The sequence below is a fragment of the Terrapene carolina genome, unplaced genomic scaffold (assembly GCF_002925995.2).
Source record: "Terrapene carolina triunguis isolate 2854851 unplaced genomic scaffold, T_m_triunguis-2.0 Scaffold192, whole genome shotgun sequence".
NCBI classification, from domain to species: domain Eukaryota; kingdom Metazoa; phylum Chordata; order Testudines; family Emydidae; genus Terrapene; species Terrapene triunguis.
This window is the reverse complement of record NW_020664543.1, coordinates 1,108,094-1,132,478: the sequence shown is the minus strand read 5'-3', so window position 1 is coordinate 1,132,478 and position 24,385 is coordinate 1,108,094. Positions and strand designations below refer to the sequence as shown.

The following is a 24,385-nucleotide window of genomic DNA, read 5'->3' as shown; positions in this document are numbered from 1 at the left end:
CTGGACTCGGCTGTCTGGGGTGGACAATGCTGCTGTTGCCTAGGGCCCACGTGGCAGGGCAGAGCATTTGCCTCAGACCCTGGGGGTAGGAAAGCCCAGGGTGGCCACGGCAGGGCAGGAACGGTGCCCTCCAGCCCAGCCCAGGGTCTGAGGCAGACGCCGTGGGCCGGGTTGGCGTGTCTTGGGGCAGTGCCTGGGCCGGAGTTGTGGCTTCGAGCACTGCGTGCTGAGCTGGGATTGGCTGGGAGCAGAGGGGTTAATGGCTGCTGACGGCAGGAACAGGGTGTTGGTACTGTAGCTCCGGATGACGCCTGCCCATCCGGCTGACAGATCACTGGCTCAGAGCGACTGTGAGTCATTCCAGGAAGTGCCGTGAGCTGCAGGTGTCCCACCCCGCCTGGCCTGGCGGAGCTACCTAGTGCGGGAGCCGAGGACAGGACAGGCCACAGGACAGGCCCTGCAGGAGCGCTGGCCAGGATGGTCCTCAGGACAGAGGAGGGGAGCGGTGAGTCGGCAGGGTGGGGGTAGCTTGCTCTACATTCTGGGGGGTGTCTCTGCGGCCCCCCATATGGCTTTGTGGCTAAGGTAGGAGTTTGGGGAACATCCAAGCCCCACTTCTCTGGGTGGTGTTAATGGGTGGGCTGTTGGGGAGGTGATGGGGGCACTCCTGGGTCCCTCCTCTCCAGGGATTTCTGCTCCTGCCCCCAAATGCACGCTGGGCCTGAGTCCAGCCCTCCCCGTAGGCCGTTGTCAGTGCTGTAGCGGTGCCTGGCTGGCACTGCCCAATGCACCCAGCTCCGCCCATGCCCCGGGTGCTAAGGAAGCAACGATCCCACCTCTCTCATATGCTGGAGAATGGGAGAGCACAGGGACCCTGACTAGGCCATCCGAGCCCTGCCCCAATCCCCTCACCGCATCAGCCCTTGTGGACTGTGCTCTCCCCTGTCCCAGAGGGTAGCTCCATGGGGCGCTGCCTGCCCCCATAGTAAACACGCTGACCCATGGGCTCACAGAGGCTCTGCATGGCTGTTCGTGGTTTGCTGGCCAAGGCAGCGCATGGGCAGCTTGTCGGGAGCTGGGTCTCTGCTCTCCCTCCCAGCGAAGGGTTAAGGGTGCTGCTCCCTGGGAGAAGGCGTCCCTGGGTCCCTCCCAGCTGCAGGCTCCAGTGCGTCTCCAGGTCATGCTGCTGCTTGCCCCGAAGCTTCCAGGCAGCTGGGAGGGTGCTGGGCAAACTGCAAGCGGAGTAAACAAGTCCCACAGGCCCTCCTTCCCAAGCTGTTGGGGATGGGGTGGGGCTTGGCCCCTGCTCTCTGCAAGTTCCCCTCCCAGGCCCCCTTCGCCTTGAATCTTGGGGGGATGGGTCCCTTTGAACGGGTGCCCATCAGGATCTGCCAGGGTGCAGAGCAGAGGGTGGGGTGGCAGCAATTCCCAGAGCTTCCAGCAGAGCTCTCGGCTGCCGATGGGCTCAGCTGCCCCCCCCCCCCACGCGTTATGCAGAGAGACTGGCAAACCCTGTTCAGTGACGGAGGGACCTTGTGCCTAACCAGCAATGCCTAGCTCTGCCCATGCACCTTAACTCTGACCCCCAGCCCTGGCTATCCTGACCCTGAGCCTCTCAGCTCTGCCCATGCCCCTTAACTCTGACCCCAGCCCCTGGCTATTCTAGTCTTGGACACTTGAACCCTGGTCTCCACAGGAATAAAGTGGGGGTGGCACCTCTCTATAGGGTGGCACGTGAGCTGGGCAGTGAGATCTTGTGCATGTTTCTGGAGGCTGAATCCCATAGAATTGTGCCAGGACTGGGGCACTGTGGGCTCAGTCCTTCTGGGAGGGATTCTTACTGGCTGCTGCACTGCCCCTGTTCCTAACCCAGCTGCGCCCTGAGCTTGCCGTCTGGGGGCAGCGACACTGTCTGACACAGTGCTCTGGGGGAGAGGGGGTCTCCTTCAGCCTGGATGTGTCAGGAGGAAGGGGCGCTGCTCTGGCCTGGGGCCCGGCATGGGGAAATGCCCCCTTTAGCCCTGTGGGGCTGGTTCAGATGGGCACTGGTCCTAGCTGGCTCCCTCTGCTCAGAGCTGGGCTCCGCTTTGTGCAGAATCGCTGCAGCGCCTGTCCATGTCTCGGCCAACGTCAAAGGGAAGAGCCAGTCCCTGGCTCCTCCCTGCAGGTCTCTGCTTACCCCCTTCCCAGCGGTGGCCTCGCTTGGCTCCTTGGGTGGGTGGCTTTAGCGGTGACCCCCTCCAGGAAGAAGGCCCACCCCCCACAGATTGGCCCACTTCTAAAGGTGGGAGGAGGACAGGGCTGTGCTGTTGGTGGAGGCAGTGGGATTGCTCTAGGCTGGCGGGGGGGAGGGGGCTGACCCCGTCACTTCAGGATTGACAAGGGAGGGGGCCAACCCCGAATACCCCCCCCCCCCCTGCCCCAGCTACTCTGCACTCATCCTGCTGCTGCCAGCCAAGTCCTGCTCCTGAGCCTAGCGCAGCCGCTGGGGTCTGTCCTGACCCGAGCCATGGCCTGGTGGGGAGCAGTGGCCATTGCTGCAGCAGGGCTGGCCTGACTCAGCGGCCTGTGGCTGGGTCCATTGGGAATAGCGCGCTGCTGCACTACCCTGAAACCCAGGGCCAGCTGCCCTTCCCTGGCATGGGGCCCTGGCCCAGGCCAAGCTGCCCCATTGGGCGGCACCTGGACTGAGTCACTGTCTCAGCTGAAATGTGGGCTCTGGCCCAGTCAAATGGCGGCCCCCGTGGGTGTCAGGGCAGTGAAGGCCCCCCCCCGCCCCTCCTCCATCGTGGGGCTTCCCCACCTGTCCCCACAGGCTGCTGGGAGCTGGAGTTCTAGACCTGAGCTTCTCATTGTAGCTGGGAAAATGGGTGGGGAGGCGTGCTGGGGGGACCCAGCTAGGACTCCTGAGTCCTTGTGCAGTCGATACTGTCCAGGTTGGGATAAGGTCCCACGCAGCCTCAGCAGTTTGATGTCCTGTCTGGTCTGCCCTGGGGAAGGGGGAGAGTTTAGCTGGATGGTGGGAAATGGCCCCCTCCGTCTCTCTGTGCCCAGGGCCTGGGAGGGCTGGTGTGGCTACGTCTCCCGCGGGCTTCCCTTCTCCTCTGCCTTTTGCCTCTGGACTCTCTGACGGGATGAGCCTGTAACTGACTCAGCTCCTGAGAGTCGCCTCCACTCAGGACAGAGGACGAGCGCTGATGGGCGCAGGCACCGTGGGGGACCTGCCAGCCCTGTGTAAACAGGCTGCCCCGCTGCGCAGACACCTGGGGCTCCATGCCGGGGGAGGTCCCCTCTTCTCTATCCCCATGAGAAACAAACTGCGTCCCTGTTTCTCTTCACCTTTCCTGATGCTGACCCCGGCAGGTCTGTATCACGAGCCCGTTTACCCTCCGTGCAGCAGCACTGCTATCTGCAGTCTCAGCTCTCACTGCCCAACCTGACAGGGGCCCCAGAGCCCAGCCATTCTGGGCCTGCCCCTTTCGCCTGGCAGTGCCCCGTCGCCGTCTCAGGGTGGCAGGGGATCTCTGGGCAGCTGGGCAGTGGAACGGAGATTCCTCGGGCCATGATGGCTGCCTGCCTGGGCCCTTCTCTCCCACAGTCCCCTGCCTGCCCGTTTGTTACCTCGCCTGGGCGGTCTCCCTGGCAGCGCCTGGGGAGCAGCGGGTTGGCTGGAACCCTGCAGTGCTTGGGTGTGCCAGGGATTCCTCCGTGCCAGCTCTCCTAGCCCCCTTGTCCTCCAAGCGCCAGGTGTGTCAGTGTTGTGAATTTCCGTCCCTCTCCAAAGGCTCCGTGCTGCTGTCTGCGCCTGGCTGCTCAGTGGCCTAGCAGTGAGCTGGGCTCCGCACCCCACCTGTGCACGACTCCACGTGGGAGTGGAACCGCAAAGCGACACAAGGAGTCGTGAGCACTAGGAGACTGTCAGTGCTGGCTGGTGGCAGCCAAGGGCCGGGGGAGACCTGCTTTCCTATAATGTGCTAAGCCCTGGGCAGGGCGGCTTTGGGAATAGAGGTGAGGAAGGACGGTTGTGTGGCTACAGCCAAGCTAGTGTGCCTGGCCCTTGACATAACCGCAGTCCTGAGCCCTGGCGTGCTGTGTTCTGGGGGTTTCTTTGCCACCCATCACCTTGCACGTGAAGTGGGTAGCGCAGACAGCCGTGCTTTCTGCAGGTCCTGTCTCATGTCTCTTTGGGGGAGGAGCTTTGGGTTCAAATGGTATTTCCTTTGTTTGGGGTGTGGGGTGTCACGGCAGTGCCAGTGTCCATGTCATTGTTGTGTGGGAAGCTGTGGCTGTAACCTGCAGGAAGGGCCGATCGGGTCTGTAGCTGAGCTAAGAAGTCACTGTGACCACGTTCAGCATCCTTGGGGGCTGGGGGGGGTGTCTGGTGATGCCAACTCAGGTGATGTTATCGCAAGTCTCATGGTGTTTGGTGGTGGCCTTAAAGCTCCAGTTCCAGCTCTGTGATTAGGTGAGAGCCTCTGCTTTATTTTAGATCAGTGTTTCTTGCTGGTTGTGGAGAAGCTCGAAAGCATGACCTGAGTGCGCCCAGAAACCTCAGGCCACGAGGCAGAGAACTGCCCCCCACTTTTTAAAAATGCCACATGCTTTTTAAGACAGTCTTCTAACTTTGAGGGCCTGCCTGGGGATTTTTACATCCATGGGGCTGGTAATGCTCAGAATCGATCCAGTCAAATCTGGAGGGATCAGACCAAAAGCTGGTGGCACTGACCTTTAGAAGGGGGAGTTCCAGGAAAGGGGAAGCTAGTCAAAAAGGCCCCATCATCAGAAGTGAGGAAATTTCCATGCTGAGTCTGGAGAGGTGAAGTGACTGGAGCTGCCCGAGTGGCGTGTCTGGCCCAATGGAAAGAGGAAGCAGTGCACCCAAAGCACCAGACTTAAAGGGCATGGGACAGGGGAGTCCTGCAGCCAAAGGGGGCTGGTCCTTCAGAAAGCAGAGTCCAGTCCTAGGGACGGCACTAGAAAGCCCCAAGCCATGATGGAGAACATCCCATAGACAGTAGGACAGCAAAGAAGGATTTGAGAGTAAACTGTAAAAGGCAGAAGAACAAATAATTCTTTAAATATGTCAGCAGCAGAAAGCCTGCAGGAAGCTTGACTGCCAGGGACTAAAGGGAGGAGGGTAAGGACATTGCAGAGACACTTAGTGATTTCTTTGTATTGGTCTTCATCATAGAGGATGCTGGGGAGAGAGACCTGCTCTTCTCTGGTGATCTGGGCAGGGCTGTCTTTGTGTTCTGTTTGTACTGTGCCTGGCACAACAGGTCCTGATCTGTGACTGGTGCCTCTAGGCACACCACAGTATAAATAATTATAATAATAAAGCCAGAGATGACAAAAGAGGAGGTGCTACTAACAGGTAGGCAATGTCATTAAAATTAGCAGCTAGTCTACAGAAAGAATTGGATGACTTCGAGGCCTGAAGTAATAGAAATGGGATGAAATTTAATAGTGCAAGGTCATGCACTTAGCAGAAGTTCTTATTAGTATCTCTGTGCCAGGGGCTCATTAGTTGGTAATGACAGGCAGCAAGACCTGGGTGTGCTGATCAATCACAGGGGGCCTATGAGCTGCCCATGTGTTGTGGCTGTGAGAAAGGTAAATGCGATCCTAGGATGTATGCGCTCAGTATTTCCAGTACAGATAGGGAAGGATTAATGCCATTGTACAAGGCACTGGCAAGATCTCACCTGCAATACCGTGGGCACTTCTGGTCCCCCCACCTCCAGAAAGCTGAATTCAGCCTGGAGCAGGTGCAGAGAAGGGCTGCTAGGATGAGCGTGGGAGTGGAGAGCCGAGCTGACCAGAGGAGACTAAAGGAGCGTGACTTGTTCAGCCTAGCAAAGTGAAGGCTCAGAGGGGATCTGATTGCTGTCTCTAAACACGTTGAGGGTAAACCCCAGGGAGAGCGAGAAGCTATTGACACTAGAGGACAATGCTGGCACCAGAACAAATGGGGACAAACTGTCCACGAATACTTTTAGGCTAGAAAGTAGAAGACGGTTTCTAGCCGATAGAGGAGGGAGGTTCTGGAACAGCCTCCTAATAGTAGTACTGGGGGCAAACAGCCTAAGTAGTGGGAATATGGCCTGGGTTACATTTAAGAACGATTAGCTGGCACACAGTAATTGGATTGAAAGATGGCTACAGGTCTCAAAATGGGGACTCTCCATTGAGCGGGCATGTTCCTAGTGAGGACCCACAGGGATCAGTACATGGTCGCATGTTGTTTAACGTTCGTATCACTGACCTGAAAGAGATCCCCAAATCCTCATGGATAGTTTACAGATGACCTAAACCTTGGGGGAGTGGTAAATAACCAAGAAGACAGGTCTCTGATTCAGAGCGATCTGGATCACTTGGTAAGCTGGGTGCGAGTAAACAATATGCATTTCAATATGGCTAAATGTAAATGTGTGCATCTAGGAACAAAGGATGTAGGCCATGCTGACAGGGATGGGAAGCAGTGACTGAAAAAGACTAGGGGGTTGTGGTGGATAATCCACTGAACGTGAGCTCCCAGTGTGACGCTGTAGCCAAAGGACTAATGCGATCCTGGGATGCATAAACGGGACTCTCGGGTAGGAGCCGAGAGGCTATTTTAGCTCTGTATTTGGCACTGGACTAAGGGGTACGTTTTTACTAGGGAGGGTAATTAACGATTGGAACAGTTTACAAGTGTTATGGTGGAGTCTCTCTCACTGGCAATTCTTTCCATCAGCTCTGCTCTAGGCATTGTTTGGGGCAGGTCTCTGGCCCGTGTTAGACAGGAGGTCAGACTAGATGGTCACAATGGTCCCACCGGCACTTGGAATCTATGGAGCTATGTGACAGCAGGGGCTGGACTTGACCCTACAGAATTGGAGAATTGTAAATGTTTGGGGTATTTTTCAAGCTGCTAGGGAACCGCAGGCCAGTAACTGAGAAACACGGGTGAAATGATGGCTACCAATAGAATGCCATGGGGAACATATCCAGCTGTTAAAGCAACATGGCAACTCTACAAGAAAACGTGCCTCTGGATCCCCTAGAATTGTAGAGAGACCATGTGGCCGGGAGAGAGGAATGGCCCAGAGGAGTTCAAGGTGGGTTTGCTGCTCACTCCTCGGTGCAGGAACAGTCCGTCATTGGAGTAGGAAGGTCAGGAGCTGACGTCCGAGGAGTGCTGCCTGGGCAAGGTGTGAGCTGCCAGGGGAACTCCGGGCCACGAGATGATGTTTGCTGGTGCCGGTGCCCGCAGCGGGAGGCGGGCGGAGGGTTTGCCCTGTCCCGGGCATGGGCAATGGTGCAATGGGGGTTGTGGCCGCCCCACTTCGGCCCCCGGGCTGGCTCCTGCGGGGGCCGCCCCTGCTCCGAGCGCACCTCGGGGGGCAGGTCCCAGCCCGGCTGGGGCGGCGGAGGGGAAGAGGGAGCCGGGCTCCGGCCCCGGCCAGCCGGGGGTTAACGCTGGGCCGGGCGGGGCTCGCACGGGTGGGGAGGGGCCGGGGAGGCCGCGCTGCTCGGGGGGGCGCCGGGCCGCTGCCGCCGCAGGAGCCCGGGGCCGATGGGATGGTGCGGGCCGGTGAGCGGGGCGGGATCGGGGGCTGCGGCTGGAGGGGGGGCCCTGCCCCACGCCGCGCTCCGGGCCCGTGGGCGGGGAGGTCCCGGCTCCGGGATCCCGGCGTGGCCGCTCCGCCCTTGGGGTCCCTGGCCGGGGACAGCCCGTCGCTGCGCGGGGGCGGGACGCGCTCTGATCTGATGGGGGCTGGGCTGGTGGCGGGGCGTTTACACGGAGTTCGGGTCCTTGGGGGGGCCCCCCGTACCGCCCCCCTCCGATTCTCGGTCCTGGGCCCTGCCCCGGTGCGGCTGGACGGGGCTGAGCGGGTCCCCCTGGCCCTGGCTCGCTGCCCAGAGCCCGATCCCGGCGGGTTGGGGTACGGGGGGGCCCAGGGTTGGCCTGGCACTTGCAGTGGGGCAGGGGCGCTGTAGGCTACCCCCACCCAGCCCAGGCTGCGGGTGGGGGGCGCTCAAACAGCAGCACCTGTCAGCGGCGCCCCCGTGAGCTCCAGGGATGCGGCCGCCTGCGAGGCGCTCCCCCAGCCCAGGCAGAGGGTGGGGGGCCATAGGAATGGGGGGGGCACATCGCCAGAGCCGGGCTGGCCATGGCCCGCTGGGACGGCCGCTGGGCATGCAGCTCCTTGGATTCTGCAGGTGGTTTTCCCTGAGCTCTGGACGGGCTACCTGGCAAGGGGAGAGGAGCCGGGATGTGGGTGGGGGGCGGCTCCTGAGCCCAGCTGGTGGGTGCCTGGTGCAGAGATAGTGAGATACGAGCATCCCCTGGGGAGGCTCCCTGGGCAGGAAGGACACACTGGGGGGGGGGTCTTCGCACAGCCCTCCCCTCTCTGTAGAGGGATCTGCTCTGAATGAGCTGGGCACTGGCGCACTCATCCCACAAGTGGGGAGAGGCCCAGCCAGTCGTAATGCATGCGATTTGCTGGCTGAAATGGTCGCTGCCTGCAGGACTTGCCTGGGGCTCTGTCTTCGGGAGGGACCATGCTAGGGAACCTTATCTGCGGGCTAGGACAGGAATGGGAACCAGGACACCTGGGTTCTATTCTCAGCGCTGCTACTGACTTGTGAGGCCTTGGACAGGGTCACTTCCCTCTCTGTGACTCAGTTTCCCAGACTGTGTGAGGGCTAGTGGGGACTGGGATGGCACCGCCATGCTCCTTTTGCTCCACAAGTTGGGGGGGGACGGGACTAAGTGCGGGGGAACTGAAACGCTGCCAGCTCTGGAGCCGAGGGCAGGGGAGATGGAGCAGGCAGCACCCAGGTGAGCCCCCTGCTCTTCAGGCAAGTTGTGCTGGATCTGTGCCCTGGGTGGTGGTGCTCTCCCTGGGCTGTGCTGCTGCTGGGAGCCTGATGGCTGGTGCGCTGAGCCGCCCTCGGGGGTTATTCCAGGTGTGAGAAATCCCTCCCCCACTCTGCTGCTGGGGGGCACAAGCGCCTGGGTCCCATGTCCCTGCGGCAGGAGGGCTGCACAAGGGAAGTCACTTGACTTCATGGCATGTGTTGCTCTGCCCGTCCTCCCTGGGGTAGTGGTGGGCTGCCGCGTGACCCCGGCCGCCAGCACAGGGCACTGTCTCTCCCTTGAAGAGTTGTCGCCTTTGTATGCAGCAGATGCAGCATGTTCAGCTTTGGGCTCCTGCCCGCCTGTTAAAAACGGCAAAGCAACAAAAAGCAGCGTCCCTTGTTGTTTGGTTTGTCTCTCCAGGTGGCACAATGGGCCCTTGTTGTGTCAGGAGCTCTATGCTCTCTGAGACAGACCCTGGGCTGGGCTCCCAGTTAATCTCTGCCACGGGCAGGATCCCTGGCCCCCCTTGGAGTGGGTGTGGAGGGGGAGGGACCTTCTGCAGTGGCTGCTTTCTGTCTAAAAAGGTTCGAGCCAGTTCCCTGGTCTTGGCCTCAGGTGGCCCTGTTAACTGGGGGGGTGGGTTGGCCAGCTGGCCCTTTGCAGCCACTCTCCCTGCGTTTACTTGGCTGGTGGCAGGCCCTGGGCAGAGCTCACTGCTCCGTCCCAGGCTGCTGAATCAGCAGGAATCTGGCAGTGTCAAGCCAGGAGGGAGCCCCCGTCCGCCGGCGCTGGCTTGGTGGGAAGGAGTGTGGAATGTGAAGGACACTCGCGCTCCTCGGGTGGAGCTCCCAGCGTGCCCCGCCACCCTGCTGTCTGGGGCCTGGAAAGGGCAGGGATCCCAGGGGAAGGGGCCGTGGCCCATGTACGCAGATAGGTGGGCCCTGCAGCCAGGAATAAGGGCCTGGATGAGCTGACATCCAGAGGACCCCTGCTCCTGCAGGCCTCTGTGAAAGGGGTGCTGTGTTCCCTTTGCTGGCTTGCCCGGGAACTGCCTTCTGGGTGCAGGGGGCTGTGGCTGGGAGGAGGAGGTTGAGTTTCTGGGTGGGTTGTGGGAGGCTCCTGAGGTGGGAGTAGCCCCCAGACGTGCCCTTTGGCGTGCGGTGCTCACTTAGCTCTCCCCGTGGTCCAGCACGGCTGTTCTCTGCCTGCAGGTGCCCGAGCAGGGCCCTGGGAAGGCCAGCAGCAAAGCCAGGTTCAGCCCCGGAAAAGGGGGGCAGGCAGTGCAGACCCCAAGCTGTAGTCAGGAGTCAGGCTGCTGGGGGCAGAGTGGGTGGTGGTAGCCCCTGGGGAGTGCTGCTTGCTAGGCAGGACTGGGGAGCTCCCCGCTTGGGCAGCGCAGGGCTCAGGAGGGTGCATGTGCCAGGCCTAACCCTCTCTCCTCTCCCCTCGCAGTCCCCAGCGACCTGACCCCAGAGGAGTGCCAGGAGCTGGAGAACATCCGTCGCCGCAAGCAGGAGCTGCTAGCCGACATACAGGTGAGGGGGCGGGAGGCCAAGGGGTGGAAGGTGCTGGAGAGGAGCCCAGCTCCGCTCAGACCTGGAATTATCCGCCGGTGCCCTTCGTTCTGAGACGCGCTGTGGGCCGGGCCAGGCCTGGCCAGAGCCTGGGACGCTTTCCCCGTCGGCATGTCGAGCTCTGCGGCTGGCCTGCTATTCCTCTCCCCTGCCCGCCCCAGACGCTCTGCTCTCGGCACCTTCTGCCTCAGCACCATTGCCGCGGGAGAGGGACAGTGTCACGGCACATCAGTGTGCAGGGCGTTCCTCTGCACTGCTGCCGCCGGGGGGCGGGAGAGAAGTTGCTGAAGGGCCCAATTAGCCGTTGTAGCTCCCTGTGCGAGCATCACCTCGCTGTGGCCTTCCCCTGTTCTCGCCCGGGCTTGTCAGGTCGCTGTGGCTTGTGGCAGTGATGGGGAGGGCCCCCCCCCCCCCCCGAGACAGGGGAGGACGCGGGACTTGCGGCACTTGTCTCCTGGCTTCATTTCTCTCTCTCTTCCCCTCCCCCCCCCCAATGCCCTCTGCTCCATGGACGCTATCCCATGCCCAGCTCTCATGCTGTGTGCTCAACGGGGCAGGGCTCTATTAGCTCATTGGCACCGGCCTCCCGTTGCCCAGCGCAAACCGGTGAGGGCCATGAGCGGAAGAAGTGAGGAGTCAGTGTCCCCTCCACCCCGTCTCCAGAACAGCACCCTTGCTCTGGGGGTGTTCTCCCCAGGCACTGCAGCACAGTCACTGGCACTCTCCTCCCAACCTGGGAGAAGGGCCCTGTCACCTGCCCCTCCAGCCTCAGCCCAGGGGCCCCTAGCCAGTGCTGTCAGGGAACGGATCGCTCTCAAAACCGGGCTGGCCGGCTGGAAGCAGCTCCCAGCTCACGTACCATCCCCCTCCCCTCCCCACACCTCAGCTCCCCAGAGCAGCTCTTCCCCTGACGTTTCTGGGACAGAGCACTGGAGCCAAAGGGAAGTAAGTCGAGGAGGCTGAAGCCGGGTGCTGGGGGCAGAGTGGAGCAGGCCAGGAGCCTGCCCTGGCTATGCCCCCCATTGGCAGTGCACGGCGCTGTCTCTCCCAGAGATGTCCCCTTCTCCCTACAGCTGCCTGCTGGGGGCTGGGTGGGGGCCAGTCCTTGGGTTGGTTGCACTGATCTCATGGGGTGCCCTGGCACTGGGGGCTGCTGCTGCCCCCTCCCTGGCAGGGCCCCTCTTCCAGTCTGTTCTCCTCTCTTAAGGGATGCTGGGCTTTCGGGTTTCTTGCTTTTTCCGTATTTCACCTTGGTGCCTTTTCTGATGACCTATGACCCCTCCTGAGGGACCAGGTGCTGGCTGCGTCCTGTGGTGCAGCCAGGGGGCGATTGGGGGCTGCTGGGCCAGGCCAGGCCCTTGCCCCATGGAGTTCTGGTTGCTGGGTGGGGTGCTGGGGCCCATCTGGGACACTCGTCAATCATGTCAGTGATTAAGGCAGCGGAGTCTAATTACCGCCATATGCTGGGCATGAACTAAAAGGATTAGAGCGTAATTACATTAACCTCTGGGCCTCTTCCTTCCTGTGGGAGCAGAGCGCCTTGGTGCTGCTTGGAGATTAGCGCCCGCAGCGCTGCCGGCTCCCCGTTCGCTAGCTGAGCGCTGCCACGGGCTTGCTGGGTTGCAGCACTGCACCTCAGGGAGGGGGAGTTAGACGAGGGGCTCGCTGGGGTCTCCGGGCTGCTCTGGCCTTGGCACTCACCTCAGTTGGCCCTCTTTGGGGAGGGTCAAGGCTGCCCTTCTGTCTGGGCGGGTGGGGGGAGGTTCCTGACTTGGCTGGCACAGTTAACCTTGGGCTGTATCTGGCACGGCCTGTGTCCCTTGCCTGTCTGTCTGGGCTTGTCCTGGCAGAACAACGCAGAGCCTGGTTCCGGGTGCACCGCCCCAGGGAGTGCTGGCCCTAGGCTCGGAGCAGGGACCCAGGCTTCAGGGCTCCTGGGTCCGACTGCTGGCTGTATGACCCTGGACAGGTCATTCCCCTCTCGAATTGGGCAATATCCCCACCCTGGGGCTTGGGAGGGTGAGTGAGTTATGGGGTGAGAGCTCCTGGATTGAGGGAGCTGGAGTGGCGCTGGGGGAGGTGGTGAGAGAGGTCCCTGCTCCCCCCTCACCACGTGTGTCTCTGTCTCTCTTAGCGGCTGAGAGATGAGATAGCAGAAGTGACCAATGAGATTGAGAACCTGGGCTCCACGGAAGAGAGGTGAGTCCTGCCCGTGACCCGGCTGGCTGAGCGAGAGGGGGAGCGGCCTCCAGCTGCCTGGCGCCGTGCAGCCTGGGCCCAGTCCCTGCGGGGGGAAGCAAGGCCCCAGAGGAGCCTGAGCACCGGCAGCCTTAGCTGTGCCCGGTGGGTGCAGGGACGAGCCGGGAGTTTCTCGGGCTCTCGGCCCAGTGCAACCCCAGCCTGGCTGCCGGCTGAGGGAGGGGTGTTGGCTAAGGAGGCCAAAGTCCCATGAGCGCCGGCGCGGGCTGGAATTCCCAGGCCGCATCTTATTCCTTAATACGGTAACGGGATCTCCGGTCTGATCCGCTGCTCCAAATGGCCCTGTTTTTCCCCACAGCCCAGCCCCTCCGTCTGGCCTTGGAGACTGTCTGCCTTTGTTATTCTGAGCTGGTGCAGACGGTGCCAGCGCGGGATTAGGGAGCCCTAATGGCCAATGGAAACTGACTTGCAGCGTCACTTCCAATCACCCTCACGTCAGGGTTCCCCTCCCCCTGGAGTCACCCTGCGAAGCTGCAGCCTGCTGGGCCAGAGCTCCCAGGCCCCCAAGTCCCCATCCATCCCCAAGAGCAGAGTGCGGGGCCAGACGGGAGCCGCCACCGGGGCACTTTGTCTGCACAAAGCCCCTTCTGGTCCCCAGGCTGTGTCTGCACTGGGCCCTCTGCCCCTCCATGCAGCAGGCCCGGGGCAGGCCTGCCAGCTCTTCGGGGCAGGGCCTGCCTCCTGGTTTTCCTGGCATGCCGTGGGATCCTTTAACAATGAGGGGCTGAGAGCTCTGAGAACCTCCCCCCAAAACAGCTCTTTAAAATGGCCTGGTGCCCTGGGCTCTGGCTCGTGCCGCGTTCAGGGGCTGCAGCCTCCAGACCCAGGTGCAGAGAGCAGGGGGTTCCTACTCTGCCCCGGTGGGGCTCACATGGGTCTCTCTGGGCTTGAGAAGAGGCCGCAGGCTGGCACAGGGAGTCTGCTCTGGCTGCCGAACGCCTGCCTCTCCAAGGTCGGGAGCCCCAGGCCAGAAGCCTGGCCACTCCCGGAGTTCAGAGCTGGCCTTTGTGCGTTATAGGAAAACCATGCAGAGGAACAAGCAGGTGGCAATGGGCAGGAAGAAGTTCAACATGGACCCCAAAAAGGTAAGGGCAATGCCCCGGGGGCTGGGCTGCAGGCAGAGACGCAGAGCTGCAATCACAGCACCCAGGGGAGGGGGGTGGTTCCTGCCCCGTTCACCTTGGGGTCCAGGCACTGCAAACGCAGCCTCCCCAGGTCGCTGGGACACGTTCCAGGCCATGCTCCACGTTGGGATTTGGGGGCACCACGTACTGGACAGAATGGAAGGGTCTGGGGATGGGGGACCCCATCCACAGAGGGGGGTTTTCACTGTTGCACTGCTTCTGTCTCCGGGGTCCCCTTCCCATCGCTCTTACCTAGGGCCCCAATCCCATGGGGGCTGGAGCACTGCTGGATTCCTGGGCTCCCTTGGAAGGGTGGCTTCCTGGGTGATGGGACCCTTGGCAGGGGCCAGCCTCCTGCGCCCAGAGGGCTCCTGCCGGTTGCTCGCAAGGGCTCCCTGTGCTGGGCTGATGATGGGGATGCTGAGGAGCCTCCTGGCATGGGCTCGGCTGTGCCCCTCGAGGCAGTGCCCGGCAGTGCTGAGCTGGAGTCACAGGCCTTGTTCTCCCGCCTTCCCAGGGGATCCAGTTCCTGATTGAGAACGACCTGCTGAAGAACACCTGCGAGGACATCGCCCAGTTCCTCTACAAGGGGGAGGGGCTCAACAAGACGGCCATTGGCGACTACCTGGGCGAGAGGTACCAGCTGCTGGCCAGGGTGGTGGCATCTGTGTCCAGGGCACCAGCTGATCACTGCAGGGGGCAGGGAGGAATCTCCCCTCAGTGTCTTATGGGATGGGGCGACTAGGCTGGGCTAAGGCCCAGGGATTGGCTGCTGCCAGAGCAAGGACATGGGGCTGGCAGTTCCCATCTGCCCGCAGGTCCTGTGGCCATGGCAGCAGTGGGAGGGGCGTGTGGTGGTTGCTGGAGCGGAGGGCATGCAGCGTGCAGGGGTGAAGGCAAAGGAGCTGCTAGCTACTGGCAGCGCAGGCATCCTGCTGGCATCCCCTAGCGCTGCACAGAGGTGGCAGGGCCCCGCTCCCGACCCAGCCTGCACCATGCCTGGTCGGGGAGGCGGAGGAGACAGTGCAGCTACCAGGCCCCTGAAATGAGCAGCTGGTGCCAGTGCCCATAACCTGCCCCCTGGCTTGGGGCTGGGCTCCAGGCCCGGCAGGCATGGGCAGCCCTCAAGACTTATGGGAGACCCAAATGTGTAAAATAGGCCTGGGGATGGGGCTGTACCTGTTCCCCTCCTTGCTCACTCTATGTCTAGGGCTGGGCCAGGCATGGGGCAGGGCTGCCCCCAAGGGGTGAGGGTGCTACTGCAGCCCACGACCCTGGGGAGGGCTGAGAGGCTGGGGCAGGGTGGGGCAGAGTGCGACCTGGGGGTGTGGGGCAGCCATGACTCGGGCCCCTGGGCTCTGCCTTTGTCCCGGCAGAGACGAGTTTAACATCCAGGTCCTGCACGCCTTCGTGGAGCTGCACGAATTCACTGACCTCAACCTGGTGCAAGCGCTGCGGTGAGTGTGTGTGCGGGGGACTGAGCCATCACCTCGGGCACCTGTCTCCCCATCCCCGTGCGCATGGGTGAGCCCTGGCTGGGTGCCCCGGGCTGGTCTGGTGGGGATTGTCCCCTGCCCTTGTGGGGTGTCGGCCCGAGATGGGGGAGGAAGGACTCCGAGGCCATGCGCCCCATCCCTGGGGAGACCGCTCCCTGCGCAGCTGATACCCACCCCTGTCCCGCAGGCAGTTCCTGTGGAGTTTCCGCCTGCCGGGCGAGGCGCAGAAGATCGATCGGATGATGGAGGCGTTTGCCCAGCGGTACTGTCAATGCAATCCCGGCGTCTTTCAGTCCACAGGTAACAGCACTCCCCACGGGGCAGGGCACTCTGACGGACGGGCCTCAGGCCGCCCCAGAGTCCCTCGTTGCCAGGCCAACTCCAAACCCAGAGGTCCCCGGAGAGAGCAGGAGAGGTCTGCCTGATCCCTGGCTCTGACACCTTTCCCCCCCCCATGCTGCTGGGGATGGGGTCTGCGCTGCCCTGGGGGCCCGGGGAGGGAGTGGAGGCTGGGTTTGGGCTGCAGGCCCAGTGTGGCCGCGTCTGCCAGGAATGAGCCTGGGGACTGCTCCCAGCCTGGCCTCTCTGCCCTTCACCGTGTGCCTGGCCTGCCCGGGACCCAGCTGACCCACCTCTCTGTGCCCTGCAGACACCTGCTACGTCCTCTCCTTCGCCATCATCATGCTGAACACCAGCCTGCACAACCCCAACGTCAAGGACAAGCCCACGGTGGAGCGCTTCATCGCCATGAACCGCGGCATCAACGACGGGGGCGACCTGCCGGAGGAGCTGCTCAGGGTGAGGCAGGCGGGGGGTACTGCCTTGCCCGGCACCTGCGGCGCTGGGGCTCACTGGCCCCGGGGAGCTGCCCCCTGGATTTGACCCTCGTGTGCTTCTCTCTGTGCCAGAATCTCTACGAGAGCATAAAGAACGAGCCCTTCAAAATCCCCGAGGACGATGGCAACGACCTCACCCACACCTTCTTCAACCCCGACCGCGAGGGCTGGCTGCTGAAACTCGGTGAGTGCTTCGCCCCCGGGAGCCGAGCGTGGCCACGGGAATGTACCTGCAGCCTCTCGAGCCCCTGCTCAGGGGCACTAGCGACGGGCAGCGAGCTCTGTGGCTCAGCCTGCCGGGAAAGCTGCATGTCCTGGCCCCAGCTCTGCAACCCCCCAAGGCACTTTCCCCGGTAATGGAGCCCCAGTTGGCCCCACCTTGCCCTCGGTGGCACTGTGCAGCCCTGCTGGCCTTCAGCAAGGCTGGCCGGGTCTCCCTGGGAATCCAGCCTCACTTTCTGGTGACCGTGTGGGAAGGGATGGGGCGGTCCTGGGGGATGCGGCGCTGGCAGGCAGGGGAGGTCCCATGGTCGGTAGTGCTGGGAGGAAGGGGAAGGGAAAGTCCTGGAGGCTGCAGTGCTGGGGGGGAGTGTCCCATGGTGCCGGCAGTGTGGCAGGGATGGGGGACGGTCCCGGGGGCTGTGGTGCTGGGAGGGATGGGGGACGGACCCGGGGGCTGCGGTGCTCGGGGAGGGCTGGGAGGTCCCGGGGGCTGCGGTGCTGGGAGGGAGGGGAAGTTCTGGGGACTGCAGTGCTGGGGGGAAGGGATGGGGAGGTTCTTGGGGGCTGCGGTCCTGAGAGGGAGGGCTGCGGAGGTCCGGGGGGCTGCAGTACTGGCAGGGAGGGGCTGGTTGGGGGCTGGTGACGGCACCCAGCATCTTGGCTACATCCTGCTGGAGTGCCTCCCGCCACACTCACTCAGAAGGCGAACTGCGAGCTGCCCCAGGCTGTGTGCATCTCCTCCATGCCACAGCCTGGTTCCTGGCACACCCTCCCCAGAGCATCATCACCTTGCACATCCTGGCTCCACATGCAGGCAACATGCATGGCATCCCCGCGCCCCGGCTGTAGCTCCCCACGGCACCAACAGCCCCTCCCCAGCTGCGTGGCCGCCCCGGCTCGTGGGTTTCTTCGTTTCAGTAGCTATGTTGGGGTTTTCTTGTCTGTGCCCCGGTCAAGAGCTGGGGCTGCAGAGACCCAACAGGCCCTGGCAGGAGCTGACTCCATCTGGAGGCTTTTCCCTGGGGCTCTTGCTGTGGTTTGGACTCTACCCTCTAACATCTCTCTGCCTTGTTGCCAGCCCCGTCGGTAGCAGGAGAGGGCCTGCCACTCTCACAGACGTGCCTAGAGCAGGGGTGCCCAACCTGCCCTTGGGCCCGCCTGGTTGCCCGCACAAGCCTGGGCTGGGGCGTTGACAGGGATCCCCTCCCCCTCTCCAGGGTTCAGGGGATCCTTCGTTCCCCAGCCTGTCGCGATGGGATGGGGGAAGGGCCACGTCCCCACATGGGCTCTCCATAGAAGCAGCAGAGTAGCTCGGCCACAAGCACTGGCGTTGGGATCATGTCCCTGACACTGATCTCAGGCCATCTACCCCCGTCTGTCTGAGCTCTAAACCCACTGGCCTCCAGCCGCTGGGTGGCTCTGCAGCAAACCAGCTGCAGGACAGAGAAAGGGCCCTGCCTGCCGAGCGACTCACTGGGTGAATGGGCCCCCAACGAGCCCCTGTCTCGGCCCAGCAGTCCCAAGCGCCGGCTGTTTGCAGCTGGGATGCTGCCTGCAGCTCTGCCCACGCTGGGCCGTGAACCAGCAGAGCTCCCTGGCTCTGTATCCCAGGGAGCGAGTCAGGCGCCTGCTGGCCGTGCTGGGCATGGGCCTGGCTGCAGGTAGCATTCCTATTTGCCAGGCCAGCGCCCAGCAGCCCGGTCCCCTATGGCCCGCTCTATGGCACCTGTCCCCACTGCTCTAGCAGCTGATGGCCGCGGCAGTGCCCCCTCCTGGCCAACACGACGTGCAGCGCTGGCTGCACCAGGGCGAGGGCGGGGTTAATTTCTTTGTTTTAATTTTCTTTTCTCCCTCATTTGTATGTTTCCATGATTTTGGCTCTTCCTTTCCTTGCCCCAAACTCCAGGAGGTACGTACCCCCACTCCCTCCCGCAACCCCCTCCCTCGCTCTGCTCTGGCTGCTGGGGCTTCCTCCATTTCTTTTCTTTTTGGGTTGAATTGCTGGTGATCGTCTCATTGCTGCCGCTGCTGCTGCTGCTAACTGACCGCAGTCCCTGGGGAACTCGCCCCCACGCTCTGCATCCTGGGCTGAGGGCAGGGAGTCGTCCGCTTCGGGCCCTGCGTGACCTCTGGGAGCCCCTCTCCCCGCTTGGCTGGGCAGTGGCAGTGGCCCTCCATAACTCAAACCCAGTCAGCCCCTCCCGAGTCTGCAGGTCTGAGCCCAGCCCCAGCTCTGGGCCATGGCCCTGGGGACATGGCGACACCTTACTCCACAGCACCCTGGTGGAGCCCAGCCTCTCTGCGCTCACATGCCAGCTCCCATTTGAGTGACGTGTCGGGAGATGTTCGGGGTGGCTCAGCGCATCCGGCAGCGTGTGAGGGGGCAGCTGCTGCAGCCCTGTGTCCACACCTCTTGCACTGGCGGTCGCGAGGCCTCAAGGGCCAGGTGGCCTGGCTTTGGGGTGCTCTTGTCCTCAGAGCCAGTGCAGTGCCCCCCGCTGCGAGTGGCAAAGGGAGGTCGTTTCCAGGGCTCTAGTTGCAGCTGGGAAATTGAATCCTCCTTTTCCTGGACCAGCCGTGCGGATTGCGGGGAGCAGCCCTCAGCCTGCTGCCAGCAGGGCTCAGGACCCCTGGTGCGTGTGGGGGGGGGAGCCCATGAGTTCCCTGGGGACTGTCCCAGGTGCTGACTGTAACTGTCTGCTTGTGTTGTTTCTGCTGAGAGTCCAGGTCTCTGTGCAGGGCTGGGCAGCGTCTGCTCCTGGGGGTGGCTGGAAGGGTCGCCCGCTGTCTGTGAGCAGAGCTTCCTCCTCCACTCCTCCCAGAATCAGCACCTGCTTCCCCGGGCTGGTGGAGAGCCGGGTAGCTTTGCTATTGCTGCCCAGTGCTGACCAAGGGGGACCCAACACCCATGATCAGCCCAGGAGTCCTCGCCGCGCAGGCTGCCCTGGCACGGGGATCCCCACGTGAGAGGCTGGGCCAGGCCTCCATCCCCAGGAGCCCCAGCAGTTTCAGTTGAAGGGCACCCAAGGGCTCGCACGGGTGTTTGGGGCCCCGGGTGCTCTGCGTCTCTGTGCAGACATGGCAGTTGTGGACCCGTTCCTCACCCACTGGCTCCTAGGCAGAGGCAGCCGCCCTACTCCTTGCCTCTAGCCTCATCTCCTCACCAAGCCAGTGACATCCGAGGCCCTGGCTCGACCCTGGCAGGTGAAGTCTTCTCAGCTCCCCTTAAAGCCCCGGATTTCCCAGACCAGAAGCCCAGGCTGGCCGTGCCCAGGGTCGCTGGGCTGGGCCCAGCAGTGACTTTGCTCTCCTTTTTTTTTTTTTTATATCTAAACAGCCCTCGGCAGCAGCGTCGAGCCTCTCCAAAAGACTGGCTGGCTTGGGGTGGGATGTGATCCAGGGCCTTTCCCCCTGGGGTGCTGGGTCCAATCCAGCCCCCGTCAGCAGGGAGCACCAGCTCTTGGTGGGCAGAGGGGAGTGGTGTGAAGTTCCTAGCAGGGCACCTGTCTGTCACAAAGCACCCCAGGCTGGCCCCGCTGGCCCCCTCGCCTTGGGGGCTGAGCTCCATCTCACCCCACTCCAGGGCACCTTGGCAGGGGCAGCTCGCCCTGTTGCTGCCAGGGCGTTTGCTCTCCAGGCTGTCGGCACCTTCCCCCTGGCCCACAATGGGTCATTCCTGCCCTGACTAAAGGGGGCTGGGTCCCTGGGGAGATGAGGTTGGGGTGGGCAGCCTGACTCAGGAGGGGGGGTTCCCCTGGGCCTGGCTCTCCTGGCATGTCGTCTGACCCCGGGTTCGGGGATGGAGCTGTGCGGAGCCACACATTTCGTTTCAGGGCGAGTTTCCTATTTCGAAACTTCTGGAGTGAAACAGCCACAAACCCAAATTCCAGAAACCCTGGGCTGCCACATTGCGACGGGCCTGAAAACCCCAGAAACGGGGCCAGCATGGGCCGCTCTGTGTCCGCGCCGTACAGAAACAAGTTCCCAGTGCGGTGTGTCTCCGAACCGTCTGGCTGTCAGATCAGCCCTTGCCCCCAGCTCCAGCTCCTCGATCCGCTTCTCACTGCCGCTCACATCCGGCCACCGTGGCTTTGTGCTGCCTGTTCTGCTGCGCTGGCCCCATGCAGTCACCGAGCGGGGCTGGCTCGCGCTGCTTGTGCCCTGGCTCCGCGCTCTGCGAGACGCTTGTTTGTTCTGTCTGTTCTCGTCCGTGGGCTCTAGCTCTGCCATAGCCTAGACGTGCCCGTGAGCCGGCCCCCCACCCCGGGGGCTTGGGGGTGGGTGTTGTGTCAACCGCGCCTCTCTGTACTTGGCAGGGGGCAGGGTGAAGACGTGGAAGAGACGCTGGTTCATTCTGACCGACAACTGCCTTTACTACTTCGAGTACACGACGGTGAGTGCCCCCCTCCCCCCCACCTGCGCAGGGTCATGGAGCTCAGCTGATGCTGGGAGAGGCTGCGAGTGCCAGGCCCGAGCTGGGTGTGGTTAGCAGGAATGTTCCTAGCCCTGGGGCCATGGGAGACAATGGGGCTCCACTTAGCTGCCCTGGGGTGCTCCACTCTAGCAGTAGGTGGCTGCACCCCCAGAATTGAGGGGCTCCCTTGTAGTGGCACAGGGCGGGGGAATTTTTATATGGCTGGCTAAGGCTGTGGGGCAACCAACTTCCTTCCCTCACAGCCCTGCTCCTGGGGGGCAGCCAGTGGCTGGCCAGGGCTGGAGCCGCGCTCTTGGAGCAGATCTGGATGTCAGTGGGCCCCCGCAGCTCTGTGGCTAACGTCTTCCCTCTCTGCTTGGCCTCCTGCAGGATAAGGAGCCACGTGGCATCATCCCCTTGGAGAACCTGAGCATCCGCGAGGTGGAGGACTCCAAAAAGCCCGTGAGTCTCTGCACGGCCCCTGCCCTTGGTGGGTGGGGGAATCTCCAGCTGGGAAGTTTCTCCTTACTTGGCTGTGTGCATTTCTCCAGCAGAAGCCCTTGGGGTCTTTGTGTTTGGGGGATGTAGTGTGAATGTCGGCCTGGGCCCAGCCGGGCAAGGAGAGAGCCTGGGGCTGCAGCATTCTCCCCTCATGACCAGGCACACGGGGCGGGGGCTGTTAGTGGGGGCAGCTGGCTTCAGGGCAGCATTGGTGTCGCTCATTCAGACCTGCTCGCTGCTTTGGCCCCAGATGCCCAATCCTTCCCTGGCAGAGGATGGGCCGCCCCCCCGTCTCCAGCACTCGGCTCTGGGGCAGGCTGCTGGACCGGGCAGCTGCAATATAGTGATTGCAGTAGAAGCATTTCTTGTTGCACACTTAGTAGTTCACCCAAGGGGGTGACGTTCCCAGGCTGTAACTGGATGGGAGGGCGTGTGACTCCCAGGGCCTGCCCCTCCCCAGGCATGGCCCCAGAACCCCTAATCGGCAGGGGCAGGTCCCATGTGCCTGGCTGGAGGCCGCTGCTAAAGGGTCTCCTTCCTTCTCAGAACTGCTTTGAGCTTTACATCCCGGACAACAAAGACCAAGTGATCAAGGCCTGTAAGACGGAGGCAGACGGGCGGGTGGTGGAGGGGAACCACACGGTGTATCGCATCTCGGCCCCCACCCCCGAGGAGAAGGAAGAGTGGATGAAGTGCATCAAGTGAGTGTTGCTGCCTCCCCCCCGTGGCGAGGGGGTACCGCCTGGGCACTGGGCCAGGTTCTCTGGGCTGCCCCTGCAGAGGGAGGGTGCTGCACTGGCCGGGCCGTGGTACCCGGGTGACCTGCATACGTTCTCCCAAGACCTGCCCAAGGTTACCCAGAGTCTGGGGCAGAGCCTAGATCTCCTGGATCCTGGTCAGTTCCTTTGCTGCCAGAGCACACTTCCCCGCTGGGGACAGGAATGACCTGGGATTTCCCTGGTCTCTTGGGTCTCCCATTTACACGTCCTTTCTCCCTGCCCAGGGCAGCGATCAGCAGGGACCCCTTCTATGAGATGCTGGCGGCGAGGAAGAAGAAAGTGTCCTCCATGAAGAGACATTAGCGGCCTGGGCCAGCCGAGCGAGGTCAGCGTTCCCAGGCAGCGAGAGGCTCCCCACCCCTGGAGATGGAGAGAGCAGGTTGCCAGGCAAGGGCCTCTCCTGCAGCCCAGCCCAGCCTGAATTCCCAGGGACTAGCTTCAGCTTTTGCAATTTCTTTACCATTGGGGGGTGGGCAGGAGTTTGGGGGGGGCTGGGAGGGTCCTAGGGCCACAGCGATGAGCCTGCAGCTACGGTCGTCGTCGGCAAAGCAGCCTCCTTGTGAGATGAGCAGGAGTTTGGGGCTGGCAGCTCCCTTCTGGGCTCCCTTCCCAGGGAGCCGTCTTCAGGCCCTAGCCGATGTCCGGATGGCCTGGGGGAGAGGGCCAGAGCCGCCTGCAAGCGAGACACTTCACCTGCAAGGAGCTCAAGGAGGATTTGTCAGCGATGCCGTCTCTGCCCCAGCTGGAGCCCCTGAGGCCGGCAGCGCGTGATCTCTGGGGGGGAGTCGATGTGTATGGGGGCAAAGGCACCTGTACACACCTGTCAGCCTTGGGCAGCCTGTGTGGGGAGGGGCAGGGCAGATGTGATGGGAGCTCTGGGAGCCCTGCCCAAGCCTGGGGCCGCCTCCTGCTCGACTGCTGTCTGCCCATGTGTACTATACCCCTGCCTCTGCTAATTCCCCTGGGGGAGGGCGCTGCGGGGGCCATGGGCTGAGCTGGGCACTTGTTTGGAAGCACTTCGGGCCTGTTCCGTCTGTCACTGCTCAGTTGGTGCTGGGCCGTTCAGCAGCAGGCGTTTCGCTTGGGAGGGGGGTGGAATCGCTGAGTGGGGAGGGAGGAGGCACTTGGGTGTGAGCACGACGTGAGCCAAGGGGAGCCCATGTGCCTTGCCCACCCACCTACCCTCGTTCTAGAGGGCACCGGTCTGTCCTGGGCTCCTTGGAGAGTCCAATGAGTTCTGGGACGCACGGGGCAGCTGGGCTCGTTAGAGATGGGAGCAGACGGGCATGGAGGTTCTGGGAAGGGGAGGCCAAGGGTCCGAAAACCATCATGGCGCCCTTATGTAGCCATAGCTTCCACAGGTGCCCAGTGCCACGCAGCAGTGCCGAGCTGCCAGCGGGCAGCCTCCTGCTCCGGCCTATTCCTGGAGTTGGCACCACTGGGCCTCGTGGGCTGCGAGCAGAGCTCAGGGAGCAGCCGAAGGGCTCAGCGACATCCCAGGCACACTGGAGCAGCAGGGCTGGGTTTGCCCAGGTGTCATGAGGGGATGCACGGCTTCCTGCAGAGGGAATTCCCCAGCCTCCAGGCAGGGAGGGGTCGGGCTGGTGAGGGTGTCCCAGGTCCTGCTGCTAGCGCAAGCTGGGGTTCGGGAATGAGGGGGCTGTGAAACCCATGGGAAGGGAGATGAGTGGCCTGGAACCTGCCTGGAAGACAGCTGCTCCCAGGGGCTGAAGGAGAGGTCAGTCTGGGGCACAGGGTTCCTCTGGAAGCTGCCCAAGCTCCAGCAGCCTGGCCCCCCAGCCTGCGCGGCCCCCTGGCCCTGATGCACTGGGTCTGGAGAGAGGCACCCACAGCAGTATTAGTCTATTTATCAGAGGTGTAAATATTCTGTATAGTTTTCTCCTTTAAGGTTATTTTGTATTTGTTGAAGTTCTGTGCAGAGGCCTCTCTGGCAGGGCGGGCAGCGTTTCAGGGTTTTTTAGTCTGATTCTAACTCTTTGGTTTTTTGCCACGGCCTTGTAAACTAGCGCTGAGGATCTGCAGCAAATAAACGTCAAACCTCCGCTCAGCCTCCTGCTCGTGTCTCGCCTGTTCTCTCCGTTCTCAGCTGCGTGGGGCGGCTCACACCACAGCCTCTGCTCCCGAGGGAGAGCATCTCCCTGCCCCTAGTGCTCAGGTCAGGGGCCCATCTGCCGCCGTGTTGGGGGATCTCTGGCCCCACAGGGCCCCGTGGGAGCTCTCGGCACTCTGTCATGAGCCGTGCACCCCTCCATTCTGGCCTAGGGAATAAGTTGGAGCCAAATCAGTCGGTCTTGCCTGGCACTGCAGAGCG

The 24,385-nt window shown here is 62.5% G+C and overlaps 1 protein-coding gene across 6 annotated transcripts in view; it reads left to right on the top strand.

Moving 5' to 3' along the window:
• The window catches only part of CYTH1 (cytohesin 1), a 29,860-nt gene extending 5,744 nt beyond the window's left edge, over positions 1-24,116 (top strand). The window contains exons 1-13 of one of the 6 annotated variants that reach the window (XM_026654470.1): positions 478-505; positions 10,301-10,383; positions 12,557-12,621; positions 13,700-13,766; positions 14,323-14,441; positions 15,182-15,262; positions 15,489-15,601; positions 15,951-16,099; positions 16,210-16,321; positions 20,676-20,752; positions 21,164-21,235; positions 21,821-21,975; positions 22,278-24,116. In XM_026654470.1, the coding sequence (XP_026510255.1) occupies positions 478-505; positions 10,301-10,383; positions 12,557-12,621; positions 13,700-13,766; positions 14,323-14,441; positions 15,182-15,262; positions 15,489-15,601; positions 15,951-16,099; positions 16,210-16,321; positions 20,676-20,752; positions 21,164-21,235; positions 21,821-21,975; positions 22,278-22,356 (1,200 nt within the window). In that variant the 3' untranslated portion in view covers positions 22,357-24,116. Of the gene's footprint in view, positions 1-477; positions 506-7,525; positions 7,577-8,760; positions 8,828-10,300; positions 10,384-12,556; positions 12,622-13,699; positions 13,767-14,322; positions 14,442-15,181; positions 15,263-15,488; positions 15,602-15,950; positions 16,100-16,209; positions 16,323-20,673; positions 20,753-21,163; positions 21,236-21,820; positions 21,980-22,277 lie in introns of those variants that run through there. The other 5 variants (XM_024205927.2, XM_024205931.3, XM_024205930.2 and 2 more) reach the window with 5 other exon arrangements.
• The last annotated feature ends 269 nt before the right edge of the window (positions 24,117-24,385 follow it).